Source organism: Thalassophryne amazonica, chromosome 1 (genome assembly GCF_902500255.1).
Source record: "Thalassophryne amazonica chromosome 1, fThaAma1.1, whole genome shotgun sequence".
NCBI lineage: Eukaryota > Metazoa > Chordata > Actinopteri > Batrachoidiformes > Batrachoididae > Thalassophryne > Thalassophryne amazonica.
Genome location: NC_047103.1, coordinates 147,198,083 through 147,217,797, shown reverse-complemented (window position 1 = coordinate 147,217,797; position 19,715 = coordinate 147,198,083). Strand labels below are relative to the sequence as shown.

At 45.1% G+C, this 19,715-nt stretch overlaps 1 protein-coding gene across 1 annotated transcript in view; it reads right to left on the bottom strand.

Moving 5' to 3' along the window:
- Positions 1-19,715, bottom strand: part of LOC117516321 (gamma-aminobutyric acid receptor subunit alpha-5-like) — a 105,366-nt gene that overhangs the window by 57,041 nt on the left and 28,610 nt on the right. Inside the window, exons 4-5 of the mRNA XM_034177310.1 lie at positions 15,953-16,020; positions 13,188-13,408 (exon numbers count right to left, since the gene is read on the bottom strand). Coding sequence (XP_034033201.1) covers positions 13,188-13,408; positions 15,953-16,020 — 289 coding nt within the window. The remainder of the gene's footprint in view (positions 1-13,187; positions 13,409-15,952; positions 16,021-19,715) is intronic.

Below are 19,715 nucleotides of genomic sequence, written 5' to 3'. Positions count from 1 at the left end.
TGTCTCCCTGTTTTCTTCACCTGAGGTGCCTCACAGTCTGCCTGGTGCAGACCAAAAGTCCTTGTACATGGTTACTCTGCACTCCTCCAACACCCACTACTTTGCCTGTCTCACAGCAGATGCTCCCACCCTTCTGGCCTGTTGGTACTTTGCAACTTATCCTGAGTCCTCCGAGATAACATATACTGGAAGGATTCCTTTAGTCAGATGGCTTCCTTGACCACTGGTGTCCACCATGGCATTCATGGCTTGTCGCCCAATGAAACACCTAAGACCTTCAGCCCAGAGCTTCCCACTGCAGCTTCAGCAAAGGAACCTTTGAACATTGTCAATTCTGGTTCAATGACCCCAACCTCCACAGGAATGCCAGAAAAGCTCCGCTGGAGGTGTAAGTTGAAGATCTGTCGGACCGTAGGCTCCTCCAGGCATTCCCAGTTCAACTGCACTACCTGTTTGGGCTTACCAGGTCTGTCCAAAGTCCCCACCCACCCTCTGATCCAACTCACCACCAGATGTGATCAGTTGACAGCTCTGCCCCTCTCTTTACCCGATTGTCCAGAACATGCCACCTAACATCAGATCATCTGGTGTTACGTGGCATGGCAAGGTTGATGACTGATTGTGTGATTGTATCATCTGATTCAGATGATACAATCACACAATCAGTCATCAACCTTCAGCCTAGGGTGCTCTGGTACAATGTACACTGATGAGCATCCATATGTTCGAATGTGGTGTTTGTTAAAGATAGCCCATGACTAGCACAGAAATCCAATAACAAACGGGTTTAGATCAGGGAGGCCGTTCTTTCCAGTCACACCTCTTCAGGTGTCTCTGTCATTGCCACATGTGCGTTGAAGTCCTCCAGCAGAACAATGGGGCTCCCACTGGAGCCCCAGAGAGGACTCTATTCAGGGACTCCAAGAAGGCCAAATACTATGAACTGTTGTTTGGTGCATACGCACAAACAACAGTCAGAGTTTTCCCCCCGGCCACCCAAAGGCTCAGGAAGGTGGCCCTCTCATCTATCAGGGTAACCTCCAACATAGCGATGTTTAGTCGGGGACTCGTGAGTATCCCACACTCACCCGACGCCTCACACCCTGGGCAACTCCAGAGAAGAATAAGGTCCAGCCCCTATCAGGGAGAGTGGTTCCGGATTCGAGCCTGTGTGTGGAGGCGAAGCTCACCAGATCTAACTGGTGGTGCTCCACCTCCAGAACCAGCTCTGGCTCCTTCCACCAGAGCGAGGAGGTGATGTTCCACAACCCCAGAGCTTTTTAATAAATTTACAAAAATTAAAAACAAAAAACTTTTTTCATGTTGTCATTATGGGGTGTTGTGAGTAGAATTTTGAGGGAAAAATTAATTTACTACATTTCGGAATGAGGCTGTAACATAACAATTTTTGGGAAAAACTGAAGCGCTGTGAATATGAGGTCTCTTAGAAAACTATCCTACCTTTTTATTTTTTTAAAAACTATATGGATTTGAATGACGTGCGATTACACCAATCATGCTTGAACCCTCGTGCGCATGCGTGAGTTTTTTCACGCGTGTCGGTGACGTCATTTCCCTGTGGGCAGGCCTTGAGTAAGATGTGGTTCAGCCCTCTCGGCTGAATTCCTTTGTTTCACACGCTGCTCGAGACGGCGCGCGTTGCTTTATCAAATTTTTTTCTGGACCTGTGAGGAATATCCGAGTGGACACTATTCGAGAAATTAAGCTAGTTTTCGGTGAAAAGTTTAACAGCTGATGAGAGATTATGGGGTGTTTCTGTCGGTGTAAGGACTTCCCATGGAGCGGGACGTCCTGCAGCGCTTCCAGGCGCCGTCGTCGGCCTGTTTCGACCTGAAAACATCCTAATTTAAGGCTTAATTCACCCAGGACATCGTGAGAGAACAGAGAAGATTCAGAAGAGGCCGGCATGAGGACTTTATGCGGACATTCCACTGTTTAAGGACATTTTTTAATGAAAGACGTGCGCGCAAATTCGCCGAGTCGTTTCCGTGATGACTCGGCAAATCTGTGTGCACCACGACAGGAAAAACACCTCCATGTTGAAAACCATTTGTAAAATTCAGGCAGCTTTTGATGGCTTTCAACAAGTGAGTAACTGAGAAATTGTTTAACAGCTTGGGCATGTTCCAACTTGCCCGTTAAGGTTTCCAACGGAGGTGTTTTTCCTGTCGCGACCCCCCGTGGTTGGATCCGGCCCGACATGCGACTCTGCCCGCACGTTCTTTCATTACAAATTGTCTGTTAACAATGGAATGTCCGAATAAACTCCTCATGCCGACTTCTTCTGAAAGTTCTCTGTTCTCTGATGACTTACTGGGTCAACAGAGCCTGAAATGTGGAAGTTTTCAACTTGAAACGGCGAGATGCTGCCACCTCGAAGCGCAGATCGCCCTCAGGCACCGTGGGCCGTCCTTACGGCGACACTACCAGACCAAAATCTCTCATCAGCTGTTAAAATTTTTTACCGAAAACCAGCTGAATTTATCGAATGGTGTCCACTCAGTTGTGCCTTACAGTTTTGAAAAAATTTTGATCAAACAAAGCAGCATTCTCTGAGCCATTCCTAAACAATGAAAACATCGACGAGGCGACTCCTTACTCAAAGACTGCCCACAGGCGAATGACGTAACCTACAGGCGTGAAAAAACTCTCGCATGCCCACGAGGGTTCAAGCATGTCTGATGTAATCACACGTGATTCAAATCCATATGGTTTTTGAAAAAAAAAAATAAGGTCGGATACTTTTCTAATAGAACTTGTATTTCCTGAACGCACTGCATGTTTGCAGATGATGCATATGCATAAGTATGCGGTGAAAATTTCTATTTTGCAATGGTAGACTTTTTAAAATGGCACCTGATGTACTTTTGTATAATCCCATGGCTCGTCAGATGCTTACATTTTAATGTATGTCCACTGTCTTCATTGAATTCTCATGGGATGTTTTTGTTCTCTTACCAGACTCCAGCTGCAACATAGGATAGCATAGTGTAGTCCGTTTGCAAACTATGGAGGTAGTACACCATCCACATACTGTCTGCCTACTACTAAATTCTTACTGAGTATTCAGACACCATACAGAGTGTGCATAGTTCCTTTTTGATGACTATATAATCTGATGTAGTCATGGTGTTGTGATTGAGAAGTCTTGTGTATCTACTGCTATAAGCAATAGGTTTGTCAATGTGTCCCACAGCAGCCTGTACTCAAGGTTCTTGAAATGGAGCAATATCTCCATCTGGTGGACATGTACCATTAATGCAGATAAAGTAGAGAGAGGTGCTGCAAAGACGAATGGGCAAAACAGCACAAAGATAGGTGCACCAAGCTTGTGGCATTATATTAAAGATTTGAGGCTGTAATTGCTGCCAAAGGTGCATCAACAAAGTATTGACCATTGGGTGCTAATAGGTATATGCATAGTTTTTTGTTTTTAATAAATTTGCAAAAATTAAAAAAAAAAAAAACTTTTTCCATGTTGTCATTATGGGGTGTTGTGAGAAGAATTTTGAGCGAAAAAAAATGAATTTACTCTTTTTAATAAGGCTTTTACATAGCAAAATGTGGAAAAAGCATAGCACTGTGAATACTTTCTGGATGCACTGTGTATTCCCTTTTTTAACTGGTTGCTTTCAACAACTGGTAACTTGGGGTCCCTGATTAATGTGACCCCCAAATATCTGGTCTTTCCTCAGTGGTTACTGAGCTACAGGAAGAATCATGATTGTAACAAGACATCAACCATGCATGTACAGTCACTTTGAATTAGATTACTTGAAACCAGTCATCTGTGAGTCATTGATGCACAAAATCTTCTCTACCCTCAGGTCACTGTGACAGTGAGGCTGGATTTCGCTGAAGGTTAAAACAAGCATTTCAGGTCATTTTCAGGAATAATGTTTCATGCAGACCTAAATCTGTTTCCAAGCCTCAGAGGTTTCTGATATAGCGTGAAGTGTGATTTCCCACTAGTTGAGGGCTAAGATATACATTTCAGGTCATTTTCTGGAACATACGCTACAAACGTATGTCTTACAAATAATTTCACACCAAAATTAAAACCTTATGAACCAGAAATACTGAGATATAACAAATGTCCTTGGACACACAAACACACACGCACACACACACACACACACACACACACACACACACACACACACACACACACACACACACACACACACACACACACACACACACACACACACACACACACAAATTAAAGGAACATATTTGCTTTGAATATGGATTCTGTTGGACAAGTCTAATAATTATGATTGGCCACTAGACGTCGCTGTTGCTGTTGGTAAGGTTAGACCTGACTCGCGTGAAGCGCCTTCAGGCAGCTTTGTTGTAACTGGCGCTATATAATTGAAATAAATAAATTAAATTCTTCTATTGTATGAATGAGATTTTAAGGGTTTGTGTTTGATTCAATGACTCCAGTTTTGTAATAAATCAGTAAACAAAACATTGATTCAAATAAGAATCTTTTGATTCCATCCTTTGAATGATCAGAAGTGTCTCTGTTACTAAAACCCCTGGCAAAAATTATGGAATCACCGGCCTCGGAGGATGTTCATTCAGTTGTTTAATTTTTTAGAAAAAAAGCAGATCACAGACATGACACAAAACTAAAGTCATTTAAAATGGCAACTTTCTGGCTTTAAGAAACACTATAAGAAATCAGGAAAAAAAATTGTGGCAGTCAGTAACGGTTACTTTTTTAGACCAAGCAGAGGAAAAAAATATGGAATCACTCAATTCTGAGGAATAAATTATGGAATCATGAAAAACAAAAGAACGCTCCAACACATCACTAGTATTTTGTTGCACCACCTCTTGCTTTTATAACAGCTTGCAGTCTCTGAGGCACGGACTTAATGAGTGACAAACAGTACTCTTCATCAATCTGGCTCCAACTTTCTCTGATTGCTGTTGCCAGATCAGCTTTGCAGGTTGGAACCTTGTCATGGACCATTTTCTTCAACTTCCACCAAAGATTTTCAACTGGATTCAGATCTGGACTATTTGCAGGCCATGACATTGACCCTATGTGTCTTTTTGCAAGGAATGTTTTCACAGTTTTTGCTCTATGGCAAGATGCATTATCATCTTGAAAAATGATTTCATCATCCCCAAACATCCTTTCAATTGATGGGATAAGAAAAGTGTCCAAAATATCAACGTAAACTTGTGCATTTATTGATGATGTAATGACAGCCATCTCCCCAGTGTCTTTACCTGACATGCAGCCCCATATCATCAATGACTGTGGAAATTTACATGTTCTCTTCAGGCAGTCATCTTTATAAATCTCATTGGAACGGCACCAAACAAAAGTTCCAGCATCATCACCTTGCCCAATGCAGATTCCAGATTCATCACTGAATATGACTTTCATCCAGTCATCCACAGTCCACAATTGCTTTTCTTTAGCCCATTGTAACCTTGTTTTTTTCTGTTTAGGTGTTAATGATGGCTTTCGTTTAGCTTTTCTGTATGTAAATCCCATTTCCTTTAGGCGGTTTGTTACAGTTCGGTCACAGACGTTGACTCCAGTTTCCTCCCATTCGTTCCTCATTTGTTTTGTTGTGCATTTTCGATTTTTGAGACATATTGCTTTAGGTTGATGATTTACCTTCTTTTAAGAGTTTGATAATCCTCTCCTTTGTTTCAATTGACATCTCTCGTGTTGGAGCCATGATTCATGTCAGTCCACTTGGTGCAACAGCTCTCCAAGGTGAGATCACTCCTTTTTAGATGCAGACTAACAAGCAGATCTGATTTGATGCAGGTGTTAGTTTTGAGGATGAAAATTTACAGGGTGATTCCATAATTTATTCCTCAGAATTGAGTGAGTCCATATTTTTTTCCTCTGCTTGGTCTAAAAAAGTAACCGTTACTGACTGCCACAACTTTTTTTTTTCCTGATTTCTTATAGTGTTTCTTAAAGCCAGAAAGCTGCCATTTGAAATGATTTTAGTTTTGTGTCATGTCTGTGATCTGCTTTTTTTTCTACAAAATTAAACAACTGAATGAACATCCTCCGAGGCCGGTGATTCCATAATTTTTGCCAGGGGTTGTATTTACATAAAAGGGATTTATTTACCTTTGATGGAGAGGTGTTGATTTTTAGCAGGATTAGAAGGATTAAAATGATTTTTTAAAGACAATTTATCAATTTATCAATTTATCAATAAATAGTACATGAAAAAATTAGGCATATATATATATATATATATATATATATATATATATATATATATATATATATATGTTGTGAAAGTGTAGGAACACGGACCCACAACAGGGGGCGCAAATGAACGGACAATGGAGTAAGTCAAAATAACAACGCTTTACTGTTGTGAATGTGCACAACGAATACAACCAATCACGGAAATGGACAACAGTCAATTCACAAAAGTGTCGTGTGGGCAGGCTCGAAGATAGGAGACGCCTCTCCAAGGTAAGACCGGAACCACACGGCTTCCTCCGCCACAGGACCCCGGGAATACTGGAGCCGCCAAGTCCCGAACTCCCAGGTGGCCACTGCCTCCGCGTGTCAGACCTGGTACTGCTGGCGAGGAACAAAGAACAGTTAAATGGGGGCGCGTTTGCACCCAGGACTCCGAACAGCAGGGAAGTTACCTCCACCTCTCGTTGGAACAGTAATCCACAAACTAAGCACAAATCCAAAAGGATACACTCCGCCAGCTTTGATACGTTACCTCTCAGGTAGAAACGATATCTCGGCAATGAGGTAGAGATGCCGTCCTGCTGATATACCCCACTGATGATTGCTGTCAGCTGTCTCAGGTGATGGGTGACAGCTGTCACCTTGGCTGCTCCCGTGAGGCGGCGGCGCCCTCTGGTGCCTGGAGCCCGCACTCCAGGCAGGGCGCCCTCTGGTGGTGGTGGGCCAGCAGTACCTCCTCTTCAGCGGCCCACACAACAGGACCCCCCGGGCTTGTCCGGGTGGCGACGGTAGAAGTCGGCCAGGAGGGCCGGGTCCAGGATGAAGCTCTTCTTCACCCAGGAGCGTTCTTCGGGACTGTACCCCTCCCAGTCCACCAGATATTGAAAGCCCCGGCCCATCCGTCGGACGTCCAACAACCGGCGCACTGTCCAAGCCGGCTCGCCATCGATGATCCGGGCAGGAGGTGGTGCTGGACCGGGTGTACAGAGGGGCGAGGTGTGATGGGGCTTGATCTTTGACACATGAAATACTGGATGGATCCGCAGTGAGGCTGGAAGCCGAAGCCTCACTGCGGCGGGATTGATGACCTTGAGAATCTTAAATGGACCTATGTATCTGTCTTGCAGTTTTGGGGAGGCCACTTGCAGCGGAATGTCCTTGGTGGACAACCACACTTTGTGCCCGGGGCGATACGTAGGGGCCGGGGTCCGCCGCCGGTCTGCATGGGTCTTCGCCCTCATCCGGGCCTTCAACAAAGCAGAACGGGCGGCACGCCACACCCGACGGCACTTCCGCAGGTGGGCCTGGACCGAGGGCACACCGACCTCTCCCTCAACCACCGGGAATAATGGGGACTGATACCCCAAACACACCTCAAAGGGGGAGAGGCCGGTGGCTGATGACACTTGACTGTTGTGGGCGTACTCGATCCAGGCCAGATGAGTACTCCAGGCCGCCGGGTGCGCGGCTGTCACACAACGTAGTGTTTGCTCCATTTCTTGATTGGCCCGCTCTGCTTGCCCGTTGGTCTGGGGGTGATACCCGGATGAGAGACTGACCGTGGCCCCCAGTTCCCGGCAAAAGCTCCTCCAGACGTGCGAGGAGAACTGGGGACCGCAATCGGAGACAATGTCTGATGGTATCCCATGCAGGCGGACGACGTGGTGGACCAGGAGGTCCGCTGTCTCCTGGGCCGTTGGGAGCTTCGGGAGGGCCACGAAGTGGGCCGCCTTGGAGAATCGGTCCACTATCGTGAGGATGACGGTGTTTCCCTGGGACGGCGGGAGGCCCGTGACAAAATCCAGGCCGATGTGGGACCAGGGGCGATGAGGCACGGGCAGCGGCTGTAGCAGTCCCGGAGCCTTGCGATGGTCGGCCTTGCCCCTGGCGCAGGTGGTACAGGCCTGGATATAGTCTCGGACATCGGCCTCCAGGGACGCCCACCAGAAGCGCTGCCGGACAACTGCCACGGTTCTTCGCACCCCTGGATGACAGGAGAGCTTAGAGCCGTGACAGAAGTCCAGGACTGCAGCCCTTGCTTCTGGTGGGACGTAAAGTCTGTTCTTTGGTCCAGTCCCGGGGTCCGGGCTTCGTGCCAGGGCCTCCCGGACGGTTCTCTCTATGTCCCAGGTGAGGGTGGCCACGATAGTGGACTCCGGGATGATGGGTTCCGGTGGATCCGACAACTCCGTTTTGACCTCATCTTCGTGTACCCGGGACAAGGCATCCGATTTCTGGTTCTTGGTCCCGGGCCGGTAGGTGATGCGGAAGTCAAAACGGCCGAAGAACAGTGACCAGCGGACTTGCCTGGGATTCAGCCGCTTGGCGGTCCTGATATATTCCAGGTTCCGGTGGTCAGTGAAAACCGTGAATGGCACGGACGTTCCCTCCAACAGGTGTCTCCACTCTTCAAGAGCCTCTTTCACCGCAAGGAGTTCTCGGTTGCCGACGTCATAGTTCCGTTCAGCCGGGGTCAACCTGCGGGAAAAATAGGCACACGGATGAAGGACCTTATCGGTCTTCCCACTCTGGGACAGCACAGCTCCTATCCCTGAGTCCGAGGCGTCCACTTCAACCACTAACTGGCGACTAGGATCGGGCTGCACCAGAACGGGTGCAGACGAGAAGCGCCGTTTCAACTCCTTGAACGCGGCATCGCAACGATCCGACCAGGTGAAGGGGACTTTTGGTGAGGTCAGGGCTGTCAGGGGGCTAACAACCTGACTGTAGCCCTTAATGAACCTCCTGTAGAAATTCGCAAAGCCGAGGAACTGTTGCAGCTTCCTACGGCTTGTGGGTTGGGGCCAGTCTCTCACCGCCGCAACCTTGGCCGGATCAGGAGCGACGGAGTTGGGGGAGATGATGAACCCCAGGAAGGACAAAGAGGTGCGGTGAAACTCACACTTCTCGCCCTTAACAAACAGCCGGTTCTCTAATAACCGCTGCAGGACCTGACGTACATGTCGGACATGGGTCTCAGGATCCGGAGAAAAGATGAGTATGTCGTCTAGATATACGAAGACGAATCGGTGCAGGAAGTCCCGCAAGACATCATTAACTAATGCTTGGAACGTCGCGGGAGCGTTGGTAAGACCGAACGGCATGACCAGGTACTCAAAATGACCTAACGGGGTGTTAAATGCCGTCTTCCACTCGTCTCCCTTCCAGATCCGAACCAGGTGATACGCATTCCTAAGATCAAGCTTGGTGAATATCTTGGCTCCATGCAGGGGCGTGAACACCGAATCCAACAAGGGTAAGGGGTATCGGTTACGAACCGTGATTTTGTTCAGCCCCCTGAAATCGATGCATGGACGTAATCCGCCATCCTTTTTCCCCACAAAAAAGAAACCCGCACCCATCGGGGAGGTGGAATTCCGGATCAACCCGGCAGCCAAAGAGTCCCGGATGTAGGTCTCCATTGATTCGCGTTCAGGTCGTGAGAGGTTGTACAGCCTACTGGACGGGAACTCAACGCCTGGAACCAAATCAATGGCACAATCATACGGGCGGTGCGGGGGAAGGGTGAGCGCCAGATCCTTGCTAAACACCTCTGCAAGGTCATGGTACTGCACCGGCACCGTCCCTAGATTGGGCGGGACTCTGACCTCCTCCCTGGCCTGGGAACCGGGAGGAACCGAGGAACCTAAACATACCCGATGGCAGGTTTCGCTCCACTGAACCACTACCCCGGACGGCCAATCGATCCGGGGATTGTGTTTCAACATCCAGGGGAAACCTAAAATCACACGGGAGGTGGCCGGAGTCACGAAAAACTCGATCTCCTCCCGGTGATTCCCCGACACCACCAGAGTTACTGGTGGTGTCTTGTGAGTGATTGGAGGGAGTAGGGAGCCATCTAGCGCCCGTACCTGCACAGGCGAGGTAAGCGCCACCAGAGGGAACCCTATCTCCCTGGCCCATTGGCTGTCTAGCAAATTCCCTTCTGAGCCCGTGTCCACCAGTGCTGGGGCCTTCAGGGTTAAATCCTCATAAACGATTGTAACTGGGAGTCGTGTGGCGATGTGGGTGTGTCCCACGTGAATGTCTCGGCCCACCCCTAGCCCAGTTTCTAGGGGCGGGCGTTGGTGTTTAACCGCTCGGGGCAGTCTCTTAATTGATGCTCAATCAAGCCACAAACAAAACACGCCCCGCGGGCCAGCCTCCTTTGTGTACCCGGTGCCCTAAATGTTGCCCTACTCGTGTCCATAGCTTCGTCAGCAGGGGGGGCTGTAACCGCACGGAGCGCAGGGGCCGTGGAGCGTGGGGAGGGCGGAACGCGGTCGGAACCGGAAGGGAGAGGGACGACGCGTGCCTGGCCACGCCCTTCGTCTCGTTCCCGACGGCGCTCATCTAACCGATTGTCTAATCGTATGACAAGATCGATGAGCCCATCTAAATCCCGCGGTTCGTCCTTAGCCACCAGGTGCTCCTTGAGGACCAACGACAGTCCGTTTACGAAGGCGGCGCGGAGGGCAGCGCTATTCCAGCCGGACCTCGCAGCCGCGATGCGGAAGTCGACTGCATAGGCAGCTGCGCTCCGGCGCCCCTGTCTCATTGACAGCAGCACGGCTGAAGCGGTCTCTCCTCTATTAGGGTGATTGAACACTGTTCTGAGCTCCCTCACAAACCCATCATATGTCAGAAGGAGCCGTGAACTTTGCTCCCAGAGCGCTGTAGCCCAAGCGCGTGCCTCACCATGAAGCAGATTTATCACATAAGCTACTTTGCTAGCGTCGGTCGCGTACATGACGGGACGCTGTGCGAAGACGAGCGAACACTGCATAAGAAAATCCGCGCACGTCTCCACACAGCCTCCGTACGGCTCTGGGGGGCTTATGTATGCTTCAGGGGAAGGTGGGAGGGGTCGTTGGACAACCAGTGGAACATCGCTGTTACGCACAGGGTCGACGGGAGGGAGAGCCGCAGCGGCGCCCGGAGGGCGCGCTTCCACCTGCGCGGCGAGAGCCTCCACCCTGCGGTTCAGGAGGACGTTCTGCTCGGTCATCAAATCCAACCGAGTCGTGAAAGCGGTGAGGATCCGCTGCAACTCACCGATTACCCCTCCTGCGGACGCCTGTGCGCCCTGTTCTTCCATTGGCCGTTCAACAGCCGGTTGACGCCCCTCGGGATCCATGACGCTGGCCGAGATATCCTGTTGTGAAAGTGTAGGAACACGGACCCACAACAGGGGGCGCAAATGAACGGACAATGGAGTAAGTCAAAATAACAACGCTTTACTGTTGTGAATGTGCACAACGAATACAACCAATCACAGAAATGGACAACAGTCAATTCACAAAAGTGTCGTGTGGGCAGGCTCGAAGATAGGAGACGCCTCTCCAAGGTAAGACCGGAACCACACGGCTTCCTCCGCCACAGGACCCCGGGAATACTGGAGCCGCCAAGTCCCGAACTCCCAGGTGGCCACTGCCTCCGCGTGTCGGACCTGGTACTGCTGGCGAGGAACAAAGAACAGTTAAATGGGGGCGCGTTTGCACCCAGGACTCCGAACAGCAGGGAAGTTACCTCCACCTCTCGTTGGAACAGTAATCCACAAACTAAGCACAAATCCAAAAGGATACACTCCGTCAGCTTTGATACGTTACCTCTCAGGTAGAAACGATATCTCGGCAATGAGGTAGAGATGCCGTCCTGCTGATATACCCCACTGATGATTGCTGTCAGCTGTCTCAGGTGATGGGTGACAGCTGTCACCTTGGCTGCTCCCGTGAGGCGGCGGTGCCCTCTGGTGCCTGGAGCCCGCACTCCAGGCAGGGCGCCCTCTGGTGGTGGTGGGCCAGCAGTACCTCCTCTTCAGCGGCCCACACAACAATATATGTGTGTGTGTGTGTGTGTGTGTGTGTGTGTGTGTGTGTGTGTGTGTGTGTGTGTGTGTGTGTGTGTGTGTGTGTGTGTGTATAGTGAGGCAAATACGTATTTGCCTCACTGTGCAAGTTTTCCCACCTACAAAGAATGCAGAGGTCTGTTATTTTTATCGCAGGTACACTGTGCCTGACAGAATCTAAAAAAAACCTGAAGTTCATATTGTGTATATATATATATATATATATATATACACACAAGAGTTCAGATGCAAAACCCAGTATCTCCAAAACCATAAATTTGTAGTCAAGTAGGGTACACAGTAAATGGGGTGAGAGAGAGAGAGAGAGAGAGAAAGACCTGTGACTGTTTGCATGTTTGCATCAAACTTTACTCAATCAGTCATATAAAGTGTTATTTTCGATTGATGTATGGTTGTTGTGTTTTCCCAGAGGTTATGTTTTAAAACTCAAGTTACACTGTCACAAGCCCACTCAATGCGTTTTGTATGAATTAACTTGTCATTGTGTTGAATTTCCAATGCTTAGTTCTTTTTTTATGCTACACTTACTTGAAATTATTCAAGATGTTACAGTCTGAATGGTTTAATTTAATTTAATTTAATTTAATTAGCTTATAATGCGCCAAATCACAGCAAAAGCCATCTCAAGGCACCTTACATAAAACAAGTCAACATAAAATTGAATAAATAATTAAAAATGAATACAAAATTCAAATACATAAATAAAAACAGAAGTAAAAGAATAAAACAAATAAAAATAAAACCTATCCATAAGAAAGAGAATAAAAATAGGTTTTTAGTCTTGACTTAAAAATGTCCACAGACTCAGACTGCCTCACGGTCGCAGTTTATCTGTTAAGTCGTGTATTTAATAAAACGGGGGTAAAAATGGAATAATTAGAATCTTAATGTGCATGTCAATGCATATCCAGATATTGAAGTGGTTACTGTGAATCAGTCTTCACATCAGGCTGACTTTTGCTAAAATAATGTGTGGTAACTACTAGGTCTAAAAGCCTGGAATTGAAATATGAGAGAGCTAAGCATTGAGGGTCTTCAATGTTGTACTGCTTTTTTTTTTCAATGGCATTTTCAGGTACCAGACTGAACACCGACCTCATGGTATAAAGTAATGTGCCGTCGTCCTGCAGCCTCAGCAGCTTGTTGGGCGTGGTCATGTTGTGGGCAATTGACTTCTTGCCATTAAGAAAGAATGTGTCAGGGGTCCAGATGTTGCTTGCCAGGAGGTTATTTAAGGATAACTTCCCCATGGGCCCTTTGAAGCACAGACGTTCGTCTTTCCAGCTTTGACGGAAGAACACGTCCATGGTATATTCCTGAGACAACAGCAAAACACAAAGGATTTGGCTTCAGGGTCCATTGTATCATTTTTGCTCAAACTTGGAAGATTAAACAATGAAGCGTTACAAAAAGCAAAGATGAATTTTGAAATTATGCTAAAGAATGTTTTGTGTCCAAGAGATGGGCCATTTCACAGGTTACATTCATTCTTCCATTTAGCAGCATCTCTGTAGATTTGTTTGTGGGTGACACCAGGTGGAGGTATGATTATTTAGTGGTAGGGTAAATACATTTATAATAAATGTATACTGTATACTAGAGATAGGCTGATAATCAGCTGGGCCGATACTGGCTGTGTATCGGCCATTCCAATTATTGGCATTGGCCGATAATCAGCTGGGGCCTATAATCACCCCTGGCCAATTATCGGCCTAGCCGATTATCAGTCTATCCCTACAGAGCACCAAGAGGGATTGTAAGCCAATGTCGATTATCACCCAACTGATTATCAGTCTATCCCTACAGAGCACCAAGAGGGATTGTAAGCCAATGTCGATTATCACCCAACTGATTATCGGTCTATCCCTACAGAGTACCCAGAGGATTTATCGGTCGATTATCACCCAACCGATTATCGGTCTATCCCTACAGAGCACCCAGAGGGATTATTGGCCAATGTCGATTATCACCCAACCAATTATCGGTCTATCCCTACAGAGCACCCAGAGGGATTATTGGCCAATGTCGATTATCACCCAACCGATCGGTCTATCCCTACAGAGCACCCAGAGGGATTATCGGCCAATGTCGATTGTCACCCAACTGAGTATCAGTGTATCACTACAGAGTACCCAGAGGACTTATTGGTCGATTATCACCCAAACAATTATCCGTCTATCCCTACAGAGCACCCAGAGGGATTATTGGCCAATTGTGATTATCACCCAACCGATTATCGGTCTATCCCTACAGAGCACCCAGAGGGATTATCGGCCAATTTTGATTGTCACCCAACTGATTATCGGTCTATCCCTACAGAGTACCCAGAGGGATTATCAGCCAATGCCGATTATCGGTCTATCCCTACAGAGCACCCAGAGGGATTATCGGCCAATGTCGATTGTCACCCAACCGATTATTGCTCTGTCCCTACAGAGCACCCAGAGGGATTATCGGGCAATGCAATTATCAGCCCAGCCAATTATTGGTGTATCCCTACTGAGTACCTAGAGGGATTATTGGCCAATGCCGATTACTATTACTATTTATAATATATATATCCTAATTTACCTTGTTTCTTTACAGTTTGCACTTGCTTGTTGGACTTTCATTCTTTTTTGCCTAATTCCAGTATTAATTTGAGGATCCAGTGATCCAACATACACTGTAAATCCGAAAACGTTAGCACAACTCAAAAATATTGAGGCAATCAATTGCCACAAAATTTTTGAGTTCATAAGCTTAAAAGTCAGTTGTTCCTGGAACTGAAAAGTTTTGAATATGTGCTACTTGTACCTCGTGATTCAATTTAATTGAATTAGTAAAAATAAGTCCCTTCAGCTGCTCCCTTGTTTTTCACTCGGGATCGCTGCAGCAGCTCTGAGGTGGATCTGCATTTTTTTAATTGGCACAAGTTTTACACCAGATGCCCTTCCTGATGCAAACTCCACATTACATGGAGAAATGTGGCAGGGGTGGGGTTTGAACTGGGAACCTTCTGCACTGAAACCAAGCACACTAAGTTCATTAAGTCAACTCAAATATTTTCAAATATGATTACTTAATTCTTTTAAGTTGTGCTTTTCTTACTTAATATACAATTAGTCTAATCAATCAAAAATTCTGAGTTTAATTTACTGAAAAAGCAAGACCACGCTACACAAACTTGAAATATTTAAGTAGATAGAACATTTTCTTAAACCTTTGAGTTTGCAGGACTTAATCTTTTTAATTAATTTGAACATTCGGGTTTACAGTCCAAAAATACATCATCCATCCCACTCAGCAACATATTGACCTTGTAGCATTGAGCTCAAAAGAATAAATAACAAAGGAAAACAGAGTAATAACATGATTAACAGAGTGGCATAAGCTTTTATGAACTGCAAAACCATCTAAATCTCTTGCCACATTTCATTCATCAATCACGCAGTCTTGTCAATATCTTTTTTCCAGTCAATTATAAGAAAGTGGCAGTTTTGATTGCATCAGCAATGAAGTGTGCTTGGATGTGACAGCTGATATCATGAAAGAAGAGGTTTGGATGTCTTATGCCATCCAGGTGGAAAGTTATCCTTCACAGAAGAATAGATTGGGAAAGGTTGGGAAGGGCCAGCCAGGTCGCATTAAATTCTTACAAGCTGCAAATCATCCACATTTATTCCAGCTCATTTAAAAATTATTGCCAACCTCTAAAGACGTAACTGGGACATGAATGTATGCCTGCAGCTCTCTGGAGCCCTTTTACAACCTTGATGTAATGTTAATAAACATCTGGCTGGGATCTTTCGTTTTAATTTAATTTAATTTTATTTTATTTTTGTAGCGGCTTATATCAGCGTTCGTCAGCACAAACTCACCATCTCTGTGTCGGAAACCGGGCCAAAGCTGGTAACGAAAATATTCGTCTTGATTTCTGTGACATTCTCTGCAGAGGAAGAAAGAGAGAGTGAGAGATACACCACAGATGATAAAATGGTCAGTTAAAAACAACCCAATTTCAAGATATTATGGTTGCATATTTGCTCTGGACTGCACAAGATATTATATCCAACACTGCTTCCAGAATCATATTTTGGGACTGGATTTACATTCTTGACTTTGGAGTCACTTTATCCCCATCAAACAAAACCATTTCCCATCTACATTACATCAACAGAAACTGAACTATAAGTATGAGGCCTTCTTAAGCATTCTGCTACATTTATCTCTTATACATGGGAAGATAGACATTTGGAATTATATCTGACATTTTAAGGAAAAATATTAAATGACATTATGTAGTAACTTGGCTTCCTGAGTAATACAAGACCTGCTGTGTTGCTGCCATATTTACTGAGGTACATCGAGCACCATGGCATCACAGGAAATGGTCAAAACAGACATTAAAGTTCATTTATGCAAATTTTTTCAAATGCAAGTTGAAGTTCAAGAGTAATTTAATCTCAACGTATGCTCCCTCGCATCAGTGGATACTGTTACGCAGCTGCAGGCCATGTTATCAAAGTGAAATTTCAAAACAAGTGTATACGGCTATTTTGAGAAATCTTGCTCAATTGGCTCAAGTAGAGACTTGGGGTCCCCAAGTCGTGATATAAGCATAACATTTTATTTGTTACCAATATACAGCTGCAGGCCATGTTGTCAAAGTCAAAGCTCAAAACAGGTGTATCTGGTTATTTTGGGTAAAAAAAGAACCCGTTCAATTGGTTCAAACAGAAACTTGGGGTCCCTAAGAAATTCTGGCTCAAAATCTCCTCTCTGGGTTCAGCTGTTATCAATAAACAGCTGCAGGCCATGTTATCAAAGTCAAAGCTCAAAACAGGTGTATCTGATTATTTCGGGTAAAAAGGAACCTGTTCAATTAGATCAAACAGAAGCTTGGGGTCCCTAAGAAATTCTTGATCAAAATCTCCTCTGGCCTTGGTTTTTATCAAGATACAGCTGCAGGCCATGTTGTCAAAGTCAAAACTCAAAACAGTTGCATATGTTTATTTTCAGGAATCCTGCTCAATTGGCTCAAATAGACACTTGGGGTCCCCAAGTCATATAAGCACTAAATTTGTTTTTGTTTTTTTTTTAACCAGTATATAGCTGCAGGCTATGTTATCAAAGTCAAATCTCAAAACAGGTGTATCTGGTTATTTTCAGGAAAAAAGAAACTGCTCAATTAGATCAAAAAGAAGCTTGAGGTCCCTAAGAAATTCAGCCTCAAAATCTCCTCTCTGGGTTCAGCTGTTATTAATATACAGCTGCAGGCCATGTTATCAAAGTCAAAGCTCAAAAAAGGTGTATCTGATTATTTCGGGGGGCACCTGTTCAATTGGATCAAACAGACACTTAGGGTCCCTAAGAAATTCTGGCTCAAAATCTCCTCTGGCCTTGGTTGTTATCAAGGTATAGTTGCAGGCCATGTTATCAAAGTCAAATCTCAAAACAGGTGTATCTGGTTATTTTCAGGAAAAAAGAAACTGCTCAATTAGATCAAAAAGAAGCTTGAGGTCCCTAAGAAATTCAGCCTCAAAATCTCCTCTCTGGGTTCAGCTGTTATTAATATACAGCTGCAGGCCATGTTATCAAAGTCAAAGCTCAAAAAAGGTGTATCTGATTATTTCGGGGGGCACCTGTTCAATTGGATCAAACAGACACTTAGGGTCCCTAAGAAATTCTGGCTCAAAATCTCCTCTGGCCTTGGTTGTTATCAAGGTATAGTTGCAGGCCATGTTATCAAAGTCAAAGCTCAAAACAGGTGTATCTGGTTATTTTCAGGCCAAAGAAACTGTTCAATTGGATCAAATAGAAACTTGGGGTCCCTAAGAAATTCAGCCTCAAAATCTCCTCTCTGGATTCAGCTGTTATCAATAAACAGCTGCAGGCCATATTATCAAAGTCAAAGCTCAAAACAGGTGTATCTGATTATTTCGAGTAAAAAGGAACCTGTTAAATTAGTTCAAACAGAAACATGGGGTCACTGAGGAATTCTGGATCAATATCAACTCTGGCCTTGGTTTTTATCAAGATACAGCTGCGTTTGCCACATGACTCCCAAGAGAGCCGGAGCAGCAATGATGAAAATGTGGTTTCATCATCCATCAGTGAACATGTTGATTGTGATGTCAAAGTCGTTCCCTAAGCAGAAAGCTGGGATAAAAAGAAAGGGAAGGGCGCTGCAAAAGTCAAAGTTCAAAACAGTTGTTTATGGTTATTTTCAGGAATCCTGCTCAATTGGCTCAAATAGACACCTGGGGTCCCCAAGTCATATAAGCACAAAATTTTCTTTTTTACCAATATATAGCTGCAGGCCATGTTATCAAAGTCAAAGCACAAAACAGGTGTATCTGGTTATTTTCAGGAAAAAGAAACTGTTCAATTGGATCAAATAGAAATTTGAGGTCCCTAAGAAATTCAGCCTCAAAACCTCCCCTCTGGGTTCAGCTGTTATCAATATACAGCTGCAGGCCATGTTATCAAAGTCAAAGCTCAAAACAGTTGTTTGTGATTGAATTGGCTGAAGTAGATACTTGGGGTGCCCAAATAATTTAGGCTCAAAATCTCCTGTCTTATCGTGGTTGTTATTGATATAGTACAGCTGTAGGCTGTGTTGTCAAAGTCGAATGTCAAAACAGTTGTTTCTAGTTATTTTCAGGAATCCTGCTCAATTGACTCAAAGATACTTGGGGTCCCTAAGTAATTTAAGCACAAAATGTCCTATCTAGACTCAGCTGTTACTAAGATACTGCAATAGGCCATGCTACTGAAATCAAAGAGCTGGTGTCTGAAGTAATTTTCAGAAAAAAATTGGATCAAGTCAAGTTGGGTTCCCTCATTTATTTTAACCTCGAAAACTGTTCTCTAGCGTCAGTGATTACTAAGATAGAGCCATCGGCTTTTTCATAGGGTCCAAAAGTCAAAACTGAAATTTGTCGTCATGTTCAAGTCAAGTTAAGTCTGGGAGCATGGGCTGGTGCTATGCAGGCAGTGAATGTCATGTGACATAAAACTACCAGTCAAATGACAAAGATCTACATTGGCTTGCAAAAGTATTCAGCCCCTTGGTATTTCACGCATTTTAATTTGTTTATGGCATTTAAAATACAAAAAGTAAATCAAGCTTCTCAATATAAAAAATTCTAAAATAATTTTTCTTAGACTCAAACTGAAAATAAATCTCTCCAACTTGATATAAATTAATTAAAAATATAAAAGTCAAAGATGATAGGTTGCATAAGTATAATACCTGTAAATAATCAGTTTAATTGCCAGTTTCTTCAGACAAGTCTGGGGATGGATACATAAACATACAGAGGAGGATTTTTGTAAAAAGAAGACCTGAAATTTTAGCTACAAATTGCCAGAAGGTACATATGAGATGCAAGCCTACATTTGATGTTTTAGTGAAAGAAGACCCTCCTCTAGATCACTTCATCATGAAGCTGTATAACTGGGGATACAAAATACAAAACTTGCACCATGCGCAATTTCTCCAGTCACAGCCAGAGAAGCCTATAACTTCTTCTGGGTTGTCTGGGTGTCATGGTGGCTTTCCTCACTCTTCTCCTTCTTGGACAGTCACTCAGTTTTTGAGAACTGTCTGCTTCATACTGATTTACCACAGAGTGCCAT